The sequence below is a fragment of the Monodelphis domestica genome, chromosome 6 (assembly GCF_027887165.1).
Source record: "Monodelphis domestica isolate mMonDom1 chromosome 6, mMonDom1.pri, whole genome shotgun sequence".
Taxonomy (NCBI): Eukaryota; Metazoa; Chordata; class Mammalia; order Didelphimorphia; family Didelphidae; genus Monodelphis; species Monodelphis domestica.
The window spans coordinates 141403623-141429391 of NC_077232.1; the positions used below are offsets into that span (position 1 = coordinate 141403623).

The 25769-nt window shown below is 36.1% G+C and overlaps 1 protein-coding gene across 2 annotated transcripts in view; it reads left to right on the forward strand.

The window, feature by feature from the left end:
- Positions 1 to 25769, forward strand: part of KIT (KIT proto-oncogene, receptor tyrosine kinase) — a 95864-nt gene that overhangs the window by 50031 nt on the left and 20064 nt on the right. For both annotated transcript variants that reach the window (XM_056802625.1, XM_007496449.3), the window contains exons 3-7: positions 1531 to 1812; positions 3278 to 3414; positions 8674 to 8836; positions 16844 to 17033; positions 18425 to 18540. In XM_056802625.1, the coding sequence (XP_056658603.1) occupies positions 1531 to 1812; positions 3278 to 3414; positions 8674 to 8836; positions 16844 to 17033; positions 18425 to 18540 (888 nt within the window). The remainder of the gene's footprint in view (positions 1 to 1530; positions 1813 to 3277; positions 3415 to 8673; positions 8837 to 16843; positions 17034 to 18424; positions 18541 to 25769) is intronic.

Here is a 25769-nt window from a genome sequence, read left to right on the forward strand (position 1 = left end):
GACCTCTTTCCTAATAAAGTTTTTTTTTTCTTTGCAAAGTTTGGTAAATCAGAAAATTTTAATTATTTGAATGGAAGAAAGGAGCACAAAAACATGCTTTCAGATCTAGGGTGTTAATTTGAACAAAGAGATCTTTTTGCTAAGAAATTCTTTAAGCTAACTTCCTGAATCGTTTTCCTATTCTAATTGGGATGATTTCAAAGGATATGCCCTTTGGTTAGGAAAAAATTATTAAAATCACCACAATTTGGAATAATTTCAATTTTCTATGACATTTACATCTTCTTCAGAAATGTTTTTGTCAGATTCGTGTATGACATGATGTGGGATGTCGAGGGAATTAGGAGCAATCTGTGTCCTTGAGGATCTGACAGGCTAGAGGCATCTCATTTGATAAGACTTTTTCTAAGTGTTCGTTATCAGATAAGCTTCTTTCTTAATTTGTGCTATGACTTTTATCAGGAAAATATAGAAATGACTGTATTTGGTTCGATTTAATCTCTTTTTGGTGTTATATCAATGGACTTCTTAAGACCAAAGAATCCTAGAATTATGCAGAAATGTTTTAATAGAGGACATTCTGATGAAAAAAAGGGCCTTTTGCTTTTTTTTTTTCCGGACCATTTGTTGCTTGTTTCAGATTTGCTATTACTATCTTTTCATCTATCGGTCCATAGATAATTTCATGTAAAACAGATACAAAACCATACCAAACTGGCTAATATTTAATATTTAATTCATTGACTCAGTCTCATTATAGGGTATAAAAATATGTGGATGATATAGAGAAGGAACTGATTTAACTAGCTGATATGTAAGGGTTTTCTTTTTTTTTTTAAGGGTCCAATATTGGGGGGGGGGATGATTATTTCTCTTGTCAAGTTCTTCTGGGCAGAGAAAGTCTGACTTCTTTTGGAAGGGCAACATCTCAGCATTTCCTCCAACCTGATCTAGCATTAGGGATTGGAGTAAAGAGAGGTAAAACTCTGAATGTAGTTCCATCACTAAGCAGGGAAGCTCTGAGAGACTGGAGAAGCTGCAAGAGATGGTCAGGGAAGAAGGTGGTTCTGGAAAACCTTCCCTCATGAGACTAGAACTCTTCCACATCCCTTCTTTTTTAGGAGTGAGGAAATCCGAGAAAAAAAGAACCCAACACATCTGCCCTACAGGGATGAAACAAGGGGGAGAAACAGGAAACAAATGATTGTACAATGGAAAATCTCATCTGGATGGGCTCATTTTTTCTTAACACCTTAGTTTTGGGAATAGGGTGTAATGGAAATAGTAAGTCAACACATCTTCTACTGCCTTAAAAGAAAGAATCAAGATGCTTTATGTATTGGGCTTGGAGGCTGGAACAGAATACCTGCATTCCAATGCTGTTTCCAAAACTTATTACCTATTGGGAAACTCGGTTTGCCCATCTCTAAAACAAGGGGTTGGGACTAGATGACCCTCCCAGAAGGAACATTAAAAATAGATCCTCTCTGTCTCTCTTGAGCCCTTTTCTTGCCTCTCTTGATTTTTCAGATCCCCAAAATCTCTTCCTTTTGGATCCTCTTCTTTATGGGAAAGAAGGCAGTGATGCTTTTGTGAAATGTTCTGTGACAGACCCAGAAGTATCTAATTTTACCTTGAAATTATGTAATGGAAAGCCGCTTCCCAAGGACCTGACACTTATTCCTGACATCCAGAAAGGAATCACCATCAAAAATGTGAAGAGAACTCACAACAAGATCTGCTTCCAGTGTGCTGCCTACCTCGATGGACAGTGGAGGCTGTCTGAAAGGGTGACCCTGAAAGTGAGGCCAGGTAGGTCCATTTGGGAGCTGGAGAATGGACCAGTCCTAGTCTGACCAAGCAAACAGTTGGCCATTAGCCAAAGAATTTACGATCTGACCAGTACCCTCATCTCTACGGCTCCCATTTTCCCTAGTTCCCCTTTGGTCCTTTTCTTTATGTTTTCTATAGACAGACTTGGAGGTGTGAATTAGAGATACCTAAAAGGTGTGAATTATAGTGAATCTTATAGGTAGGGGTGTGTGTATGTGTATTATATATATTCATATTTCTTTTATATATATAAAATAAATGGAATTATAGGTGTGTATGTATATACACACAACTAAAAGATACCCCTATAATTCACACATACAAGTTTTATTATATTTATTTTACATATACATATAGAAAAGAAATATAATAAAACTTCATTATATTAAGGAATTACGGTCATTATATTAAAGAATAAGGTCCAAGTCACTTAATCACCTTGAAGTACACTAGGTGGTTTTATTTTTACCATTTGAAAAGAGGAAGAAGGGTAAACACAGAAACTTGGTTATAATACACTTGATTAAGGGGGTGATGGGGTGAAATGTTTCATCAGCAATAGGGAAGTCATTTATCATTTAATGGAGTAAATGGGCCAAGATTTATTTAAGCAGTTTAATGTTTAAACATGTTCAAGCTTAAAAAGATTTTTAAAAAGAGTATAGTTTATTTATAGGTTTGTTGGGTGGAATTTTACATTCTTATTCAGGGTTTAGAAAGCAGTGAAATTTGAAGGCTGTGGACCCCTTCTGTGGCATTCATCCCAATGATCCTGGGAGGGAACAAATAAATGAGGAGGCACAAATGAATTGTGTCTCTTTTCCTAAAAAACTCTATAAGAAATGCCTTACAGGACCCCAGGAATCTGGGTATACTACTTGAAAAGCATATCTTTAGAGGATAAAAAGTTAAAAGCAAGAGGCAAAAAAAGGACACGGCTGCTTGGAGGTCCAGAACTGTGCGACAAGAACCCTCTTGTCACTTACAGTGTGAAAGAGGCAAAGCTTTGTTCTGAGAAGGCATGTGGGGAGGAAAAGGGGGGGAATGTCTTCTACTTGATTAAATGAGCTTAATCATGCCAGTTCCATAACAGTTATCTGGGGCTAAAGATTAGGTCTTTCCCAAACTTAAGTTGACTCCTAACCATGTTTTAAAAAGAGTATTTCCAGATGCATTCCTAGACTTTATTCATTTGTTTTCATTTTATTCTTTATTCATATATTTCCAAATCAATATTAATGAAACAATTTGACATTTTAATTATTGAAACCTTAAGGAAAGACTTGATAAATAGATGATACAGCTTTAACCTGATTTAGCTTGTATTTTATCAAATGGTGGTCAAAATTAAAATGGAAATGTGTTGTCTGAATGTAGGAATTTTACCTGAAGAGTCGACCCTTTTCTTGATTGCTAATGGAAACATTGTACTTTTTCCTTATAGCTCCCCAAAGTGTACCTGAAGTCAGATTGCCCAAAGTGAACTACCTTCTCCGGGAGGGGGAGACCTTTGAGGTCGTGTGCACGATTAAAGATGTGGCTAGTTCAGTGCAGTCCATGTGGATAAAGGACAATAATAAGGTACTTCCTTGGTTGTCTTAAGCTTCTGGATCATCTTGTTTCTTTTTAAGGAGATTTAAAAATAAAGACTTTTACCCCAAAGTCTGGGGTTTCTTCCTGTTCATTCTTAGACTTCTAAAAGAAACTCTTAAACAGCAAAGATTTTTCCGATGATGTCACAACCACTCTGTCTGCCTACAAGTTTTTAGCTGATTAGGCAAAATAAATGGAAAAGAATGTGAAATTATTTTGTTAAGTTGAACATTTCCTCCTTACCTTCTTCTAAAGAATAAAAATTTACAAGTTTATAAGCCTTGCTAAATTTTTCTTTTTTTTCCCCCCTAAGTTAGTCTTGCATTCTTGTAAAGGGTACCTGTCCCGAACCCCAGCAGGGGGTTCACCTTAGATCTCACTCCCCCATACATCTTTTTTTTTAAAACATTATTTTATTTGGTCATTTCCAAACATTATTCATTGGAAACAAAGATCATTTTCTTTTCTTCCCTCCCCACCCTCCCACCACCTCTCCCATAGCCCATGTGCGATTCCACTTGGTATCACATGTGTTCTTGATTCAAACCCATTTCCATGTTGTTGGTATTTGCATTAGAGTGTTCATTTAGAGTCTCTCCTCAGTCATATCCCCTCCACCTCTGTAGTCAAGCAGTTGCTTTTCCTCGGTGTTTTACTCCCACAGTTTATCCTCTGCTTGTGGATAGTGTTTTTTAGATCCCTGCAGATTGTTCAGGGACGTTGCATTGCCACTAATGGAGAAGTCCATTACCTTCGATTGCACCACAATGTATCAGTCTCTGTGTACAATGTTTTCCTGGTTCTGCTCCTCTCACTCTGCATCACTTCCTGGAGGTCATTCCAGTCTCCATGGAATTCCTCCACTTTATTATTCCTTTGAGCATAATAGTATTCCATCACCAACATATACCACAATTTGTTCAGCCATTCCCCAATTGAAGGGCATCCCCTCATTATGGCCACCACAAAGAGCGCAGCTATGAATATTCTTGTACAAGTCTTTTTCCTTATTATCTCTTTGGGATACAAACCCAGCAGTGCTATGGCTGGATCAAAGGGCAGACAGTTTTTTATCGTCCTTTGGGCATAGTTCCAAATTGCCCTCCAGAATGGTTGGATAAATTCACAATTCCACCAGCAATGAATTCCAAATCACTATTAACTAACCTTTTAGATGACTTAATTCCTATAATAAAATGGTCAGTTACCTTTCCCTTTTTAGGAATCTTTTCTCATCCTTTGGTCACCTAGATCTCTTTTTAGGGAGGCATAGGAACTCCAACTCATTGTATATGATCATAATTCCTTGAAAATCTCCTTTGGCTTTAAAATACATTTCCTTGAAAGTTGCTGCAAAAATCATCTTGAAAATTTTGAGAGTAATGTCATGCTTACTGTTTTAAACTGTAGGAACTGATTCTGTTCATGGGCCAAGTAATCATTCTAAGAAATTAAGGAGGGAGGGAGAGGGGGAGAGAGAATGAAGGAGAGGAAGAAGAGAGATGGAGGAAGGTGGGAGGGAGAGGAGGGAAAAAGAAGAAGGGAGAGAGATGGAGGGAAAGGGGGAGAGAAGAAGAGGGATGTAGGGATGGAGGAGAGAAAGGAGTGAGATGGAGGGAGAAGAGGGGAAGGGAAAGAGGGAAGGAGAGAGGAGGGAGAAGGGAGAAAGAAGAGTGAGATGGAGGGGGGGTAGAGAGGAGGGAAAGAAAGGGAGAGGGAGAGAGATGGAAGGAGGGAGGAGTGAAGAGAGATGGAGGGAAAGGGGGAGAGAAGGAGGGAGAAAGAAGAGAGATGGAGGGAGAGAGAAAGAAGAATAAGATGGAGGAAGAGAGAAGAGAGAAAAAGAAGGAGGGAGTGAGAACAGAGGGGAGGAGAGAGAGAGAGAGAGAGAGAGAGAGAGAGAGAGAGAGAATGAGAACAAGAACACTCCCTTACCTCCCTTCCCCCCTCCTCATGCCCTATATGCTTTAGGGTATTTCTCACTTGTTTTAAGAACTCTTTACCAGACAGGTAACCATGGTGATTAACACAATACAAAGTCATTATAATAGTATTCATGTAGTCTTGTAATGATACCTTGCTAAATGAAGGCTGCTATTGACCAAGAAGATGGTTTGAACCCTAGCCTATGGCATTGGTTTGAATTAGCAGGGGAAGCAAATTTAGTTCCCATATCATATAATTTAATAAAGCAAAAGCATATCTATGGATTGTCTACTAATCTTACGGAATACAATCCCATATTAATTGGCTTTCTATAATCCCTTGCTTCAGCTGGGAAAAATTGAAATTATATGTGTATTTTAGCCTTTGTGTATAGAGAAAATTATCCATTTTGAGATGTTCAAATCAAATTGCCTTGGGCAAATTTGTTCTGAATGCTGTTTCCCCAGAGCCCTGCATGCCATTCTCAATTAATCCACTGGTGCTGGTTGATAAGCACTTAGCAGTGGGAGCTCTTTGGGGAAATCCCAATCTGTAGCAGCAAGGGTTAAGGAAAAACTGAATCATATGCAAACAGTATGTGACTTGCAGATGGGGCTTCTGGCTTGGAGCCAGGGTCATCTATAAATCATTTATTAGCTTCATTTTGCATAATTGTGGCTCCTTAATTGAGAGTGACCACATTTGGGAATGATCTGAACATTCTTTTTTATCTCTAGTTATTATATCTATTTTATCTATATTTATTATTTATGTTAATTACATTTATTTATATTTTTTAACTCTAAGAAAGATTTTTGAATTTTTTAAAAATACAAAATATATTTTATAAACTTTTAAAACAACTTGGATTCCAATTGGTCTGTCTATATTTCAAGTCGAATATTGCTTTTTAACCAGAAAAGTCAGTAAATCCTGATTAGTTCTGACCCTGGAAGACCACATTTTTTATTCTCATTTTTCCATTTAGTTACTTTTGACAGGGCCCTCAACAATAATGTGACTTTGGTTCTGGTAGTCATTTTAACATCCTCTATAGAGAGGAATCATTTTATTTCTAGCAGTGACTTCTTGAATATCCCTTGAATGACTTAAATTCCCTCTCATGGAAATGGTTGGGGTGGCACATTGTAGGAAATAGAAACTAGATATCAGACCCAAGCCCCGGCGTTGAGTCTGTTCTTTGCTCTGTGACATTAACTCAGCCACAGGAAATGTCTTTAAAACACTGAACTGGATAAAGGCTAATGTGAATGTCACTTGACCTTCCTATCTCTGCTTGCAAACCTTGTTTTGAAGGCCCCAGTTCTCAGTAGTTGATTACTGCCCACGATTTAAACCTTACCCCTCGAAAGGGCACAGGCTGATTTCACAGAACCTTGGGGCCGAAAGGATACCTTAGGGGTCATCTAACCCAACTTGTTCATTTTACAGATAAGAAAAGTGAGGCTGGCACAGGGAATGTGACTCCTCTCTGTGGTCCCTGGTCATTAGCAGCAGGACAAAAGTCTCTTCATTTGGAAAAGGCGATAGTAGCCACTCTTAGCTCCTTTATTTGTAACTGGGCCGATCCTCTTCTCAACGTGACTCTCATTAAATTGACCCCCCCCCCCCCCAATCATTTATTTATTTAATTTAGAATATTTTTTAAAATTGAATTCAAAAATTTTTTAAATTAAATTTTGAATGGTTTCAAGGAGTTTGATTTCTTTTTCCAGAAATGCGATAGTAGTGAGCATTAATATTTTTGAAAATAGGGAATCTTAAAAACAAAACAATAAGGAATCATGAAAAAAAAAATAGGGAATCTTAAAATCAAAACAAAAACAAACCAGGAAAAGGACCTTTCCAATGCCCTCTTATCCAGGCAGAGATAAAAAGACAAAAGATAGAGATCTTTCCACTCCAACTTTCAAATAATTTGGGATATTGCTTCAGAGTAATTTCCAGAACTGATTGTAGCTAGCATCAATTTTTTTAAAAATAAGGAATCTTAAAAACAATAACAACAAAAATAAGAACTCTTTCTAATGCCCTTTTATCTAGGCAAAGTTAAAAAAAAGGCTGAAGATATAGTTTTTTCCACTCCAACTTTTCAAATAATTTGAGATGTTGCCTCAAAATAATTTCCAGAAATGTGATTTTAACTAGCATCCTTTTTTTTTTTTAAACCCTTACCTTCCATCTTGGAGTCAATACTGTGTATTGGCTCCAAGGCAGAAGGAGCGGTAAGGGCTAGGCAATGGGGGTCAAGTCACTTGCCCATGGTCACACAGCTGGGAAGTGTCTGAGGCTAGATTTGAACCTAGGATCTCCCATCTCTAGGCCTGGCTCTCAATCCACTGAGCCACTGTAGCATCCATTAAAAAAAAAGGAATCTTAAAAACAAAAATGAGGAATCTTAAAAGAAATAAGGACTCTTTCCAATGCCCTCTTATCCAGGCAAAGATAAAAAGACAGAAGATACAGTTCTTTCCACTCCAACTTTCAAATAATTTGGGATATTGCCTCAGAATAATTTCCACAGGGCTTCACAGTTCACAGAGTATTTTTCTCACAACAGTGCCCCAAAAATAATAGAGTGGAAAGTACCGCTACCACTTTAGTGAGAAGTCAAGCCATGGCTGCCCAAGCCTAGTAGATGTCTAAGGTAGGAGTCAACCCCAAATCTCTTGACTCCTCTAAGTCCCAAACCCTCCTATAATGGGATTCAGAATTCTGCTGAGAGTTATTCAGGGAAGATATAAACTCCACTTACTGTCTTATGAAAGCTAAAGGCATTGAAAGCACAGCAGCATCCCTTTATAGCAGCACTGTATGACTTTTATTTGGGTGTGCCATCTATCAAATGACATCCTATCTCATCCCGTATAATTTTGGGGCTCTCCCAGAGTTAACCTATCAATCAAGCAGTCCTCGGTGCTTAAAAATACAAATATAAATTGCCACATTCTGTTGGAGAAAACAGATACACATCCATTTTATAGGATCGATTCACTTTCCTAAAGGTTATAAATTTGATCTTGGGGGGGTATTTTGAGTTTTAGATATCATATTTATCTGAATAAAGTGTATTCATAGGCATTCTCCTTCCTCCTCTATAATGACATACTTTCAATATGGTATTGTAATAGAAAGAGAAGTTCCATTGACAGATTTGGCATTATTCTGCTTAAGCAACATAGGACATGAATATTAATATGATGAAGCTAATTGCTGCTATTTTTAATTTATCTAAGAAAGATTTTGCATCTATTTAGATGTTAGTCTTTAATTTTTTCCCCCTCCTCTTGTAACCCATAGATTGACACCCAAACTCAAAGCTGGCATTCTGGTGATTATATTTATGAACGCCAAGAAGTATTGAAAATCAAGTCGGCAAGAGTGAATGATTCCGGAATCTTCATGTGTTTTGCCAATAATACTTTTGGACCAGCAAACGTCACAGCCACCTTAGAAGTAGTAGGTGAGCGTCTCATATGGGAATATAGAAATTATTGTCGGTGGTTGGGGAAAAAATTGTGGGGTTGGTACCCCACCCCCCCACTCCACCCCCAATGGAATGTGGAGCCTTTTTCTTTGAAATAGACCATTGTGGGCACGCCATGTTTTTATTCCTACTGGAACAGCAGGGACCAAACTATACCAATTAACATTTTCTTAAAGGGTGTGTGTAGACATAAATAAGGTTGTTTCAGTTGAGACCTGTGGGTTTTGTGGGAAGATTGTGTTTTTTTTTCCCCTTATATGAGTATCGATCGAGTTTGCCAATGTAAACTTAGGTTTCAGATTTAGAAAAAAAAAATTATTTTTTTTTGGGTGCTCATTTTGTGACTCTACTTTAGAAAACTAGAGAATATTTCTCTGCTACAAAACCTAACTCTAATATTTTGAGACAGTCACACTGACCGTTTCTGTTCCCTGACTCTCGCCATAGTCAACAAGTATTTACTAAATGTGGACAACTAAGCGGTGCCGGATCTGGAGTCAAGAACACTCACTTTCATGAGTTCAAATCTGACTTCAGACACTATAGCTCTGTGACCTTGGGCAAGTCATTTCTCCCTGTTTGCCCCAATTTCCTCATCTATAAAATGAGCTGGAAAAGGAAATGACAAACCATTCTAATATCTTTACCAAGAAAACCTTAGATCCAAAGAGTTGGATATGACAAAAAAACAATGGAAACATTAAATGCATTTCATTTTTAACATAAAGGCTATAGCTGTAGTTTGCCTCCTGAATTCCCAGGAAGACTTTGATACTCTAGACCAAAAGTTGGTTGGAAAAATGTTTCTGAAAACAAACAAAATAGAGTTAAATATAGAAAATGTTAATGTGTGGTTTTCTAAATATTTGACACTGCTGTGGCAGCCTTAATCTTTCTAGGAGACTTACTGAGTTTTGAAGGGGATAGAAAAATATTTCTGAGGGTCTTAAATTGAAATTTGATTGTCTTTTGGTAAGTGAGGGTGAAGGACTGGATTCAGGGGGAATCTGGACTTGTGATTTTGTGACTGTGGAGGGGAAAGAAACTATGCACGCAGACGGGCAGCTCATTTCCAACTCACATTAGAGAGATTTCCCCAGGACACCGAGAAGTCAAGTGATTCACTAACCATCGTCAGAGAAAGGACTTCCTGACCATCGTCTTAGCCTCCGTCCACTCAGCCTTGCTGCCACTCTTCCTATTGTCTATACGGTATCGTTACGTTTTCTCTCTGACCTTTTAACAACAGTCTCTGGACTGTGGCTGGATTTACATGACCATTCTCTGCCCTACAGAATGTAAGCTGTAACTTAGATAATTTAATTAACCTTACTTAATTTGAGTTATTTATTTTTTAGACTTAATTTGGAAAAAATCATTACATTTCCTAAACTTAAAAAAAGTGCCATACACAGTAAATATATCACTGGGTCTTGAGTCAGGAAGACTCATCTTTGTGAGTTCAAATTTTCCTGATACTTACTAGCTGTGTGAACCTGAGCAATTTTCTTAACCCCGCTGGCCTCAGTTTCCCCATCTATAAAATGAACTGGAGAACGAAATGGCAAACCACTCCAGTATCTTTGCCAAGAAAATCCCAAATGGGGTCATAAAGATTCAGATAAAACTGAAAAATGACTGAAAATATAAGTCGTATAAGCTGGTTTTACCTCTTTACTAATGAAACTGAGACACTTAAGTGACTTAATAAATTATAATTATAATAATTAATAATTAAGTTACTTAAATTTGGAAAATAGCAAAGTTGGGATATCTACCCAACAACCTAGACTGGTTTTGTTACTGATATTCTGCCATGTGGCCTGCCTAAGCAGTTGTAGCATATAGGAATGCATTTAAAGACTTAAAATAGAGAGAAATAAATGTAGTAGCTTTTCAAAAATGACTTAGGTGGTGAGATTGGCTTTCTAGCTTCCTTCATCATAAACTTATTCAGCTTCCATTTATTTCTTGTGTCCTCTAGTGGAAAGACAGTAGGTTTTTGGAGAAGTGGGGAATTGGGTTCTTATTTCCATTTCTGCCACTAACCAGCTTAGGTGACTTGGACAATCTCTGCATCTCAGTCTCCTCTTCCATAAAACCTGGATGCTCTGTTTAAGATACTCTTCTAGGGGACTGACTAAACAAATTGTAGTATAGAATTGTGATGGAATACTACACTCCACAAAAAATAAGTAGACTAATTAAAAAAAAAACTACACAAAATAATGAAGAGCAAAATGAGTAGAACCAAGAGAACATTTATATATAGCTACAGAATTAATATTTAAAGAATGACTTATAAACGTCAACCTCTAGAGAAAGAACTGATTTAAAGAAACACAAAAGACATAATTTATAAATACGTATCTTTTTGTCAGGTGATACCTTAAGTGGTGTGAGGAGGGGAGAGAGGGGTTGAGATACATACCTGAGAATAAATTTTATTGAAAAAAATTTTTTATTTTCTAAATAAGATCTCTTTTTAGCTCTAGATACCCTTCTTTTGCTTAATTGCCTTCTCCCTAACCTACTCTTTTAAACAAGATCACTTCCACTTTGGACACTTAGGGTCTAAACTTCTACATTACACTTATTCTCACCTGCCCCCCAATTTTTTAAATTAAATAAGGGAAAAGGGCCCAGACTTTTCTCTGTGATATTTAGTAACAGAGACAACAAGGCAGAATAGAAAGAGAATTTTTCTCGGGGACAAGAAGACTCTTCGTTAGTCCCTCAGGGTTTTAGGCAATTCTTTTTTTTTTACATCTTTTTTTTTTATTTTTATTTGGTCACTTCCAAACACTATTCATTGGAAACAAGGATCATTTTCTTTTCTTCCCTCCCCCCTCTCACCACCTCTCCCATAACCCACGCGCGATTCCATTGGGTATCACATGTATCCTTGATTCCTACCCATTTCCCTGTTGTTGTTATTTGCATTCGAGTGTTCATTTAGAGTCTCTCCTCAGTCATATCCCCTCAACCCCTGTAGTCAAGCAGTTGCTTTTCATTGGTATTTTTACTCCCACAGTTTATCCTCTGCTTGTGGATAGTGTTTTTTAGATCCCTGCAGATGTTTTAGGCAATTCTTGAAAACTATAAATGGCAGAGAAAACAGTCAATATCAACAGAGGAAAATTTAAAAAATTTCTAAATAAGATCTCCTTTTAGCTCTAGGATACTCAAGCCTTTTGCTTATCTGCCTTCCCCCAAACCCCTTACTCTCTTAAACTAGATCACTTCCACTTTGGACTCTCAGAGTCTAAACTTGTCCATTACACTTATTCCCCCACCCCACCCAATTTTTTTTTAAAATAGGGGGAAAAGGGCCCAGAATTTTCTCTATGATATTTAGCATCAGAGAAAACAAAGCAGAGCGGAAAGAGAACTTTTCTTGGAGCCAAAAAGACCCTTCATCAGTCCCTTGGGGTTCTAGGCAATTTTCAAAGACTATAAATTGCAGAAAAATAATAATCAACATCAGCAGAGGGGATTTCCTCTTTGGTGACATCCTCAATCGCCATGAAATTACAGGTCCAGACCCCATCCCTATGTAATATCAGGTATGTTTCAGAATCCCTCCCAGAATCTCAATGCATGCCCTCCATCATCATGGATGGGTAGCCCAGAAAATGGTCGTAACCTGTTGGGATGCGATACTTTGTTTTATTTCTGTTTTCACTTCTAAGTTTGTTCAATAAATGTTTTATATGGCAGAGTTAGAGGTTTGTGGCACACTAGTTCAATTGCTATTTTATAATTTGGCCTCTCTTCCATTGTCCTAATGGAAAATACTTCATCAGTTTGCACATGGAAGAGATACTTTGCTAACAATTACGGTGCCAGGATCCAGAGATGGGAGACTCTTTTGGCCCCCAACGTGATTGTAAGCCCTTTTATTAATTTGAATAGAAGGCCATGCTTTTTAAATATTAAACTCCATAAGTGCTAATTAGCTAAGTTGATTAGGGAGCATGTTGGTATGATATCAGCCTCAGAAAGCAATTAGTAAAACTGTTATAAGCGCATCTTGGTATGTAATCGGATTTTTTTCCCCCTAATCCATTCATCCGTTTCCAAGAATATAATGATGCCTACTGGAAGAGCATGCCGCTTTGAAACCTGACCCTGGCTTTATATGTTTTGTGGATGGGTTTTGGTAGGGTGTGGATGGGCCGAGGGACTTTTGGATGGGGAAAGGGGGAGGAAAGGCATTGATCATTTCATTAGCATGGGCACGAAAATATCAACCAATTCCTAGTGTTGGAGATCCCAGGGTGGATACATCTTTCAAACAGCAACCTGTAAGGAATCGTGGAATTCTGTTCATATTTTCATTTCCTGGTTAAGAAATGGGATGCAGCTACTGGAGGAAAAATTACCCTGAGAATGGGAAAGAAGATAGCAGGCGAGAAAAACCACAGGGGATTTAAGATAAGGCTGTTACAGAGAGAACCTGAGAGAAATCTTTTAAATGCAAATATTTTTGGCAAACTCTTGTGGACATTTTGCCAAATAGCACTTTGAGTTATGAGCTTGAGAACCTGAGGAATTATCCATTTTCAAGAGAGTATTGTTACCTTAGAAATTAGCCCAAGTTAATTTAGAAATAGTCATTGTCCGGTGGATGACCACAATGTTTTGTTTTGTAGCTTCCATGATAGTTTATGATGAAAACTGGAAAGGAAAGGGAAGCTTTTAGGTGATTTACTAAGAGCTGCTTCACTGAAGGCAATTTATACTCTTCCTGAAAGATCTGTTTTTTTTTTTTTTTACTATTCTTTAATCTCTATGAAGTTGAAATGGGTGAAGGAGTTGGCTATATTAGGAAAGAGGCTGAGACAGTTTCCCATGGAATTTTGCTTTTTATCTTAGAAATGTTCATTGATAACATTTGCTTTTATGTCACTTTCATTTCCTACTATATAAAAGAACCAATTTAAAGAATTTTTTTAAAGGGGGAGAGGAAAGTAATTCAGCAAAACTAATCAATACACTTACAACAGTTTGATTTTTTTAATAGGGTAGAGCCAAAGCTAATGACCACTTAAAAACAAATTTTACTGTGAACTCCTGGAAGTCCATATTTATTGAACTTCACATCCCTACATAAATAAAGAAGACTACTTGAAGAATGGGAATAGAGACTTAATAGTCTCTGGACTTCCATTTTCCAAATCTTTTATTTGCTAACAACATGTTAAAAACCTTTTTTTTTTAAAGCCCCTCACCTTATATCTTAGAATTGATGCTGTTTATTGGTTCCAAAGCAGAAGAGCAAATAGGGGGTTAGTACTTTGACTTGCCTGTGGTCACCCAGCTAAGAAATGTCTTTCAAGGTCCAATTTGTACTCGTCTCTAGGCCTAGCTCTCAATCCACCCAGCTGCCTCCATGTGTAAAATAAAAGTTTATTTTTTTTTATTTTATTTTTTTTTATTTTTTTAATATATTTTATTTGATCATTTCCAAGCATTATTCATTAAAGACATAGATCATTTTCTTTTCCTCCCCCCACCCCCCATAGCCGACGCGTAAGTCCACTGGGCATTAGATGTTTTCTTGATTTGAACCCATTGCTTTGTTGATAGTATAAAATAAAAGTTTAAAGAAGTATTCAGTTCCAAATTTCCTTCCTCATTCCTGATCTCCCTTATAGAAAAGGCAGACAAGTTGATATAGGCTATATATGTGCAGTCATGCAAAACATAGCCATTCCTAAACTGATTTTAGTAGCAAATTAAAAGTACAGCAAGTTTCCCCCCCTTTTTGCTATATATACTTGACAACTCCTAGTATAGAAAAATACTTGAAAAAATTTTAAAATTGCTTGCATATGGAACTCTAAATCTAGTTAGTTTGTTTTTCAGAATGTGTACATGGTTTTAAAAATAATAACCTTTAGCTTTTGTCTTAATTCTAAGACAGAAGAATGTCTTGGACTAGGTAATTTGGGGTTAAATGACTTGCCCAAGGTCACATAGCTAGGAAGTGCCTGAAGCTAGATTTGACCCATTTCCTCCCATGTACATTACCTTTATTTATTGAATAATTTTAATTTTCTATTACTTTGAACCTAATAGACACAAATAGGTATGAACATTTCTATTCAAAGAACATAACAATAGGATTGCCTTTAAAACTAGAAATCTATTATATACAGCTTTTAAAAGTTTATAATAAAATAATTTCACAGCTATCCTGCTGATCCAGTTCTCTCTTTTTTTAATTTCTTTTATCTCCTATGTACTTTATTTTTATTCGGCTCCTTCCTCCTCTCCCCATTCCATAGAAAGCACCATTCAGCCAACAGATATAGATGGATAGAAAGATAGATAAAGATTATGTCTTTCCTGTTTCCACTTCTCAGTCTTATCCAATTTTCTCTTTTTTGATCTTCCTTTATCTTCTATCTACTTTATTAATTTTTATTCAGCCTCTTCCTCCTCTCCTCATTCCATAGAAAACATCTTTAGGCCAACAGATATAGATGGATGAAAAGATAGAGAGATAGAGATTATGTCTTTCATGTTTCCTCTTCTCAGTCTTATCCAATTCTCTCTTTTTTGAACATCCTTTATCTTCTGTGTACTTTATTAATTTTTATTCAGCCTCTTCCTCCTCTCCTCATTCCATAGAAAGCATCATTCAGCCAACAAATATGGATGGATGGATAGATGGATAGAAAGATAGATATAGATTATGTCTTTTATGTTTCTCAGTTCATTCTCTGGAGGTGAACGTTCAAAAGTTATTCTTCAAATATTAAATCTGTAGCTGTATTCAATGTTCTCTTGATTCTACTTATTTCACTGTTCATTATTCCATGTAGTTATTTCCAAGTTTTCAAAAAAAATTAGCTTTCTCATTGTTTTTTGCAGCACAGAAGTATTAATTCCATCACAATCATATAGCATAATTTGTTTAGCCATTCCCCAATGGAGGGATGCCCTCTTAATCTCTAGTTCTTTGCCACCACATAAAGAGCTGCTATAAATATTTTGGAATATTCTTTTCCCTTTTCCCTTTTTCTTTGGGAAATAGACCCAGCAATGGTACAGGTGGACCTATAACTCTGGGTATAATTCTGAATTGCTCTAAAATGCTTTCATCAATTCACAGTTCCCCCAATAGTGTAGTGATGTCCCCATTTCTCCACATCCCCTTTAACATTTGTCATTTCTAGCCAATCCAATGCCTGTGGTGAGATACCATGGAATTGTTTTGGCTTGCATTTCCCTAATCACTAAGGATTTAAAGCATTTCCCCCATGTATGTTATTTTTGACAGGAAAAATTTCCATGTCTCCTTCTAAACTTTTCTCCTTATGTATTTCTTCGGACTTTGGGGGTGGTATATATGGTGACTTACATAGTTGTAGTTGGCATTTTCAGGTTCTTTTCCTAGTACTGCTGCTCAGGTAAATTAGCTAGCTATTTTTCTTGGTAGTCCAAAGATTATGTGGTTTTTTTTGGTCAGATGATACTGAGAAAGTTCCTTTGTGAATTATGATCCTATAAAAATTTGTGTGGGTTTGTCTTCTTTCTCCTTTCTAGACTGCAGTTGCCATGATTGCAGTTATTGTGGCTTAACGAAACAAGTCTATACCAAGCATCTTATATTTTATATAATATCTTGTACAAAATAGACTTATTTTATTTTTAAAAAAAACTTTAAAACCCTTACCTTCTGTCTCAGAATCAATACTAAGTATCGGTTCTAAGGCAGATGAGTGGTAAGGGTTTAAGCAGTGGGGTTCTTTCTCTATCCACTGAGCCATCTACCTGCCCCCCAAAAATTAGATTTCTACTTTGGAAGATAAATGAATGAAATGGTGTAAAGAAATTTATTTCCCTCCTGAAGAGGAATTCACTCTGTCGTGGCTTGGCTTAATTTATATGGTGTAAGATTTTCTCTGATGAATAAAGATTTTGGGAAATGTCTTGGTTAACTTTTCCCCCTTATATTCTTGTTCTCTTTAGAAAAAGGATTCATAAACATTTTTCCCATGATGAATACGACGATATTTATAAATGATGGTGAAAACATAGACTTAGTGGTCGAATATGAAGCATTTCCTAAACCTGAGAAGCTTGAGTGGATATATATGAATGAAACAGTAACTGACAAGTGGGATGATTATACCAAACCTGAAAGTGAGAGCAATATCAGGTAAAAAAAAATAATTTAAGAAATACCCAGTCCTGGGGATTTGAAACATTTGAGACAAATCTTGTAATCTATTTTTGTCCTTACAGGATATATGCATGTATCTATATTTGTAATAAAATGTAATAAAATTGCCACTTACTCAAAAGATGTACAAGCAAGGCACAATGTTTTCCGTCAAAGAGGTAAAGGATGGAGTGGGGGGAGCTAACAGGTATATATAGATCTTCTGCCTTGACTATTAAAGGATCCTAAGAAAAGCTGAGAATTCTTGAGTGTCTTCTAGCTAGATGAACTTTCTGTATAACTAACAGTAAAGCAGAATGCCCTTTTAAATAAAATTTTTTTATATAAAACTTTTTTCTTAAATAAATAATTTTTATTTTTAAATAATAATAAAAAATTTAATAGTAATTTTAATAAATTGTTGATTTCTTTCCCTAAATGACCTATTTATTTTTTTATATATATTTTAAATTTTAATTTTTTGGTAAGTATTTTTTTGGGAATGATACCTCAAATTTTCATAATAATGAAGAGAGATCAGACCTCAAAGACCTTAAAAGTTTGATTCTGAACTTTGAGAAAATACAGGACATTGGACTGAATGATGACTTGACTTTAAATGAAAGGCTAGAAGCTATGTGTCCATTTGTGTACTTTAAAAAAACAGACTTTCTCTCTCAATACCTGCTTTATTTATTTTCCTTCTTTCCTCAGAAAGGGGTACAGAAAAGAAATTAGTTGAAGACAACAGACTTCTAATGAGTACATTACTCATGTTATCAGTAAATGTGAATCAGCATATTTATAGGAAATAGAATTTTTGTAAATTAGTTTTTTTCTCTTGCCTTACATTATCATTTTAGGATTTTTTTTTCTACTTGATGATAATTCAATGGGAATTGGTTCAAAATACTTTCATTAAATTGTAAATGGATACTCTAAGAGAACCAGAAAATCTTATTTTAGATAACATGTCAACTGTCTACCTTGTTAGATTGTGTTTTTATGTATATGTGTGTATATATAATATAATTTAGCAAATCATTATTTTTTATGCCTTGTTTCTCCATATATATCCATATGTATATATGGGGGGGGGGGAATATATAGTTTTCAAAGTTTCTTCTAGTCATGCCCTATAATTTGATTTAACTACAATTTATACAAAATTGTCTTTCCCAAGATTTTGTTTGGTTTCAAGATCAGAAGTGTAAAATTCCAAAAGATGATGGAAATCAAGCCCCCTAGAGTGATAGAATTTCCCATTGGGAAGTGTTTCTAAACATTTTGAGTGTTTTCTTCATGATTAATATATTTCCAGTTGGAGATAATAAAAAAAATGCATGATTCTACAGGTCTGTGATCACTTGTTTTTATTTTCTTTTAAGGTATATAAGTGAACTTCACCTTAACAGATTAAAGGGAACCGAAGGAGGCCCTTATATCTTTTCAGTGTCTAATTCGGACGTCAATGCCTCTGTAACATTTAATGTTTATGTAAAAAGTAAGTAAAGCTCAATGGTTCTTTGTCACTTTTTTCCCTGAGTGACTAGTGTTTGTAACAGCTGCAGAATAGAATATGTGCTCTGTAAATATGGTTTATGGTAATTGTGACCTTAAGAAAAAGAATGCGTATTGGTGGTGAGAACATAGCTCCTGGGACTTCATTTCTTGGCACTGCTGTTTATTGCTAGATGACCCTGGAGATGTTCTTCCCATTCAGTTTGCTTCCCCCCCCTTTTCTTCAGATAACCTTAGGTGTTGTAGAAATTAAAAAAAACAAAACAGAAGAAACCCCATGTATTTCTTTTTGTTATTTAAAATGGAAATTCAGAGGTTGGGAAAGAAGTTTTAATATAATTTCTTTGCCTTTTAATTAGTGTCTATTTCAGTGTGAACAGTTTGCTATGCATCATATCCTTCAATATGGCAAATAGGATAGTTGGAAGAAGGGTTGCCTTGGAGAAAGTCATTCAGGACTTATTTCAAATCCTGCCTCTTACATGTAACTGACACTGTGACCTCTGAAGTGTCCACTCTGAGGGATAGTAAGTTACTGCAGGGTGGAGGGAATTTCTGCCATCTAACCTGCCCCTCTCCCCCCGCCCCCCTCAACATGATTTTAATTTCTATCTAGCTCCCTCTCTCTCTTCCCCCATTCTCCAGAGAGCCAATGCTCTGTAAAATCTAAGAATGAGAAAAATCTGTTCAACCAAACCTTCTTTAGTTTATTGGTGTTATTTCCATTTGCATTGTAGACCATGTAGGCATTGATTACATTCTGCTTTCTTTACTTTGCAGGGTTTCACATAAGACTTCTTTTCTCTTCTCCACCAAACTTTATTTACCCATTTCCCAATGGATCACCATCTCCTTGCTTTTCATTTATTCCTTAAAACAAAAGAAACTCTGAAACTGGTAATGCTGTAATTATTATAGGCCAAGGTTGGCCAGGATGCATTTCTCTCCCCCTTTGCTATTCTAAAAAGAGAAGCCAACTTTTAAAATGGTGGTGATTAAATGGCAGCAATTATGTTGAATTCTAAACTTCCTAATATTTGACATTTGGTGCCTATTTGTATGGATAGATATTCCTATAAGAAAAATAGTGGTGAAAATATGATTTGGATCCTACAAAATCCAATTCACATCTGGGAAGCCATGCGTAAGTTGGTTTCTAATCACTGAGCAACTTGGAAAAATCCCTTATTGGTATTAAACCAAATCCCCTTTTTTTGTTCTTTGGCTTCCCCATTTATAAAGTGAGAGAGTTTTACTGGATGGACCTTAGTTGACCCTTCAAGCTCAAAGTTTAGGCTCTAGAGTCTAAAAAGTCCAAAATAGGGAGTTTGCTTAGTTTTTATTAGCATACATTGGAAACCCTCCAGCTAAAGTTTGATTAGTAAGTCTTTGTTAGGTAACTGACAGCAATTCAGACCTGATTCCAAGATCCAAACACAGTGAACTATAACATTGCTTTTCAAAATAACTGATAACAGAAGACTTTAAGGCTTGAAGTAATTATTTTCATTTATTTTGGAACTGGGCTTCACAGTGATGACCATGGTATACCCAATGTCCCTAACTCGATAATGATCTGAGGGCTCTGATCTTTTTCTGACTCTTACGTTCCAGTGGCTATTTTTACTGTACCTCAATTAGCTGGTAATATCTAGGAGCTGCTGTGATTTGGGAGGAAAAAAAATCTTTTTTAGACTTGGCTAATAAGCCAGAATGTCCTAGGCTGATTCTCAGAAACCATGGCTGAGCTGAAGCTTTTCTAATTTGGTAGATCCTGCCAAGGACTTGTGCCCCGCTGACATAACCTCGCATCACCTGGGCTCACCTGTAATTTCGTGATAAGGGCTAATAAACTGAAGAAAAAGTAGGCTCTTGTTTTCTTCCCAGGTACTATTCTTGAGCAGTTTGACTCTATTTGTATCTCTTTTTATAGGCAAGAAAAAGTGATCCTTAGGTGAATTAACATCTTCTCTAAGATTCTCAAGGTAGATTGCAGCAAGCCTCAATGAAAAGACATTTCCTGATTTGCTTCTATAGAAAAGCAAATTTTTCTTCTTGGAATGAAAAATGTGCCCAGCATAATTTTGATCTAGGGCTGAGAATAGAATGAAAGGCTCATTTCAGCCTTTTCTTAATTTGATCAGTCATAGTATTTTAATGCTGCCTCAATAAAATAGTTTTAGATTTTTATCTTTACTCATTTGAACGTGGACATTTGAATCACTTATACACTTGGATTTTTTAAAAATTAAATTAATTTAAAATTCATTGATCATTTACCTATAGGATGTGAAATCTCCTTTAGAAGAGGGATTTTCAATAATTTTTGTGTTGTGGGCTCCTAATTGGCTCTCTGGTGAAGCCTTTGGACCTCTTCTCAGAATTTAAAAATATAATTGGGGCAAATGCTAAGTTTCTGTTAGAAATTAGTGAAAATAAAGCCATATTTTTTTTTTCATCCAGATTCATGGGCTCTTTAAGCCTATACATAGAACCCAGGGTAAGAACTTTTGCTTTATTTAAAAAACAAAGCAAAACAAAACTGAGTAAGATTTGGGACAAGAGCTCATAAACTCAGAAATCTCAGGTCCTCTGGCACTTAGAAACTCTTTCACCTTAGTTGAGTTAACCTTTGGCTTATACTATAAAGTAGAATATTGTAATAACCCTTATATTATCTACTTCACAAGATCACACACAGTGAAGAAACATTCTATATAACACTTAAGGATTTTTAATGTTTTATATTTATTTTAAATGTCCTATAACTTTTAAGGATTATGTAAATGAAATGGGAGTTTTGAAATGGTACCCTTTTTTGTTACAACTTGATGGCATTTTGAAGTCACAGTTCATCTCAGGTTTAAAAGAATTAATTAAATTATATGGGGTAAATTAATAGCTTAAATTATTTTGAAGTCATAAATAAATTTCTCTCCAGTTTTGGAGGTTCTTCCCTCTCCCTCCATACTCAACTCTTTAATAGTGGATATAGGGCAGGATGTTGAAGAGATTGAGAACTAATGAGCCAGGCACTCGTCCTTGGGGTCACAAGACATATTATAAATGTTGAGTTAGATTGAATTCCAAAATGGTACTAAATTAACTCTTCCCAAATCCACTGATTTCACTCCCGTTCATGGCTAGCTGTTAGAGACCCGCGAAACAATTTGAGGAAATGCTAAATAATGTATTATTTCTGAATCAGTACACCATATAATTAACATCCTGTCTGGTGTTAGTGATTATTTATAGATCATAAAGTATACTGAAGCAGCCAAAGCGATAAATTACCCAGAATGAGACTATTTGATGAAAAAAATTTCCCATGCCCCTCAAACCCCACACAAAACCAGGTCTGATTTGACTTATTTTTGCCAAAGGTAAATCATGGTTTTAAATTATTTTAGGGAGAAGTCACTGAAGTTAAAAGTTGTTTCCCTTTCCTAGCCAATACCACCCCAAGAATTGTTTAAAAGCATAGGTCAAGAGATCTTAACCTTTTCTGCGTTAGAGACCCCTTTGACAGTCTGGTAAAGCCAATGGATCCCTTCTTAATAGAATGTTTTCAAATTCATAAAAGTAAAATATATAGAATTATTAAGTAAACCCAATTACACTGTAATAATTATTAAAATATTTTTTTAAAAATTCAAATTCATGGACTCCCCTTTCCCCTAAGCCCTAGGTTAAAAATCCCAAATGGATGTGGCCAGTTGTGTGCTAGCCATGATCTGTTGACTTGTAAGTAAAATATTCCTATCTATCTATCTATCTGTCTGTCTGTCTCTCTGTCTGTCTGTCTGTCTATCTATCTATCTATCTATCTATCTTGTCTGTCTGTCTGTGTCTGTCTGTCTGTCTATCTATCTATCTATCTATCTATCTATCTATCTATCTATCTATCTATCTATCTCTAAGCCTAGTCAATGCCCTTTACTTTTCATTAGAGATTTCTAGATTTATTTCCCTCTCCCCTTCTCTCCAAATAGAATCCTCCCTTTTAACAACAACAACAAAAAAATCCTTTAGCAAAAAACATTGGATATAGTGACTAAATCTGATAATCTATATAATTTCCTGACTTATTTCTCTGCTGAGAGAAAGCTGTTGTGATACATTATCTGTTCTTGGATTCCCTTTTCAGTTCATTTACATAAGAGTTTGCTTCCCTTCTAGTCCTCTTGTGATCTTTTCCCTCTTAGTAATTGTGTATAATGTTCTTCAGTTTCTGCTTATTTCATCCTGCATCAGTTCAGATCACTCTTCCCAAATTCTTCTCCATTCCTCATTCAAAATTTACTTCATAACAGCATTCCATTTCTTCCATCTACCTATTTATTCAGCTTTTCCTCCAATTGTCACTACTCTTTTTCCAGTTATTTGAGCCTCAGAAAAGTCATGTATAAGATTTCAGTTCTTCCACCAGCCTTGCCTTCCATCCCTTGGGCAGAAGAATCTGAGATTGTGGTGCAGATCTGGGAATGTTTGGATAATCTGAATATTGAGACTGAAAGTGGCGAGCAACACTTGCAATTACTTTATCAGAAAAACGACTGGGAGAATAAAGGAGCATTTAAGAAGTGGTTAGCCTTCACCAGAGTTTTAGTGTGAGAAGTGACTGTAGGAATGAACTCTTCCTACACCCCCCTCCCCATTTTTACAATTGGGTAAACTGAGGTCCACAAATAGGAATAGACTTGTATGGCATCCCATTGCTTGTTACTGCCATAGTTTTTATATATACTGATATTCTTTACATTATGTAACACGTCTAGAGAATGCCTTTTATCACATTAGAACATTTCTTAATTTAATAGTAATAGTTTATTTCATAGAGCTTTGTCATTTACACTTTGTCTGCATATCTCTTTGGATCCTTGCACAACAAACTTGTTAGGTAGATGATAAATCTCAGAGCTGGAGAGCAACTGTAAGAGTCAGTTAATAAGATTACCGTAGACTTCTAACTAGCCCCTAGTTAGCAATTCTCTCCAAAAAAGATCTAGAGTTGATAGTCAACCTCCTTCTGAGATACAGTGAAGGGGAATCCACAATGCTGGGCTATGAGATTCAAGAAAAAAAAAATGCTTTTTTAAAAATTGAGTTCAAAATGAGTTCCAAATTTTTTAAAATTGAGTTTAAATTGAATTTCAAAAAATTATGGAAAGATAGCACATTTGTGGACATATGAGATAAATCTATACAGAATATATACAAAATAAATGAAAGTTACTTAATAGGGAAGGATCATAATAGGTAGTTTCTTAGCTTTTTCTGGAAGGAAGTTAGGGGTTCTGTGAGGCAGAATTGAAGAAAGGAGTACTTGCTTAGTGTAGGGATATGTAGATGACTCGTCTAGCCACATCTTAGAGATTATCTGGTACAAAACTGGCTCTCAGAGCCTTTCCATCTGACTTAAAATCTTCTCTCTGTGTGGTTGCCCTCCTTATTAGAGTATGTGTTCCTTTCTGTTTGGGTGCCCAGCACTTAACACACACTGTACATTGGGCTTAGTCAGCACTTTATAAATTTCATTTATTGGTGTGTCAAGGCTAGAATCAAAGCTCAGAATTTTTGTTTTGACTCAAAACTCCTTCATCACCATTTATAGAGTTGTCTGGTTCAACCCTAACATTTTGGCTAAGCTCACCCTGAGGGTGTAATAGACCTCTAGTTTTGAGTATTTCATATAAAACTCTTCCCCAACCCCATTTCCTGAAGGGGAGGGGGGGACCGCTAGCTAATGACTTTTTCAGCACAAGTTCATGCTCATCAGCTACAAGAGTTAATTGCACGATCTTTCTGTGCATCGGAAACTTACCAGTGTGTGCCCAGGTCAGCTCCTTGGGTACCGCAGAGACCTCACCACAGTCACTGCGGCTCTCTGAGGACGGCTTGTCCTGTCCCAGGTAACCACATCCATCTTCCATTTCACCTGGGGAGGAGAGGAACTTCTTCAGTTCCTATTAGAACAGTCACCTCAATTAGGAGATGGTGGTGGTGGTTGGGGTTTAATGACCTGCATTCTGGGAAGCACCCCTACTTGTCAGGAAATGAGCTAAGGTTTTTGAGGTAGGTTGTATGAGTTTTGAAGTGTCATTTACTGGAATTTGAAGGCAAATGATCAATTCTATTTACAGTGTTTGAAAGAATGCCTCCTTGAGTAATTCTTAAGAAAATGTTATTTTTTTAATACGTTTGTAGTCATCTAATAATAATTTTACTAATTAAGGGAATTGAGGTTTAAAAGTAACAAAGACATATTTTTCCTTAATCCATGAGCAAAGGAGTATTTATTATTTGGAGACTGGAGTCAAGGGGACTGAGTTTTGAATCGCTCTATATTCTCTTGGGTAAAATCATTTTGCCTTTTTTGGCTTCAGATTGTTTTTCTATGGACCAGAGTATGAGACCTCTGAGATTTATACCTATTTGATTCCTTCCTTCCTCTGATTCTGTTCTCTGCACCCTCTTTTTATAAAGTATCTTTCAAGATAGGAATGTATGACAGGATTGGCTAAGACAAGAATGGCACTCAGGAGCTCTGGCTAAAAGAAGGTGGTTGTGTATATGTACATGTGTAATAATGATGATCTTTGTGGTAGTGGTCTAAAGGTCTTCCAGATTCTCCAGGGACCCCTTAGTTGATTTGCTCTAATTTAATAATTTTATAAGACCATCATTTCAAAATGTGTCCCTCTTTTATCCCACCTCTCAACCACTATCTAGCCACTCTTTATTACAAAATTTAAAAGACTGAGGAATTAGTGGTTTGGAAAAATTTATCAACACATCAATCAGACCTAATAGTGAATACAATATTCCACATTCACAGTCTTCCCTCTCTGCACAAAAAAGGAAAGAGATGTATTTTTTTTTAAATCTCCCAGACCATGCTTGGTTATTGTCATTACACAACGTGTGGGGATTTTTGTACTTTATGTTGCATGTTGTATTCAGTGCTTATTGTATTCTTGGTTCAGCTTACTTTATACTTCATCATTTGATACAAGTTTTCCTGTGCTTCTCTGAATTCATATTGCTTCTTCTAGCACAACGATTTTCTATTATTTGCATGCCATAATCTGATCAGTCAACTTTGACAAGAGATGGAAACCAAGTCAGAGACTTCATAAAAGATCTCAGAATCACAGAAATATTCATGGCAGAATTTTTTGTTGTAGGAAAGAATTGGAAACTAAAGCAGAT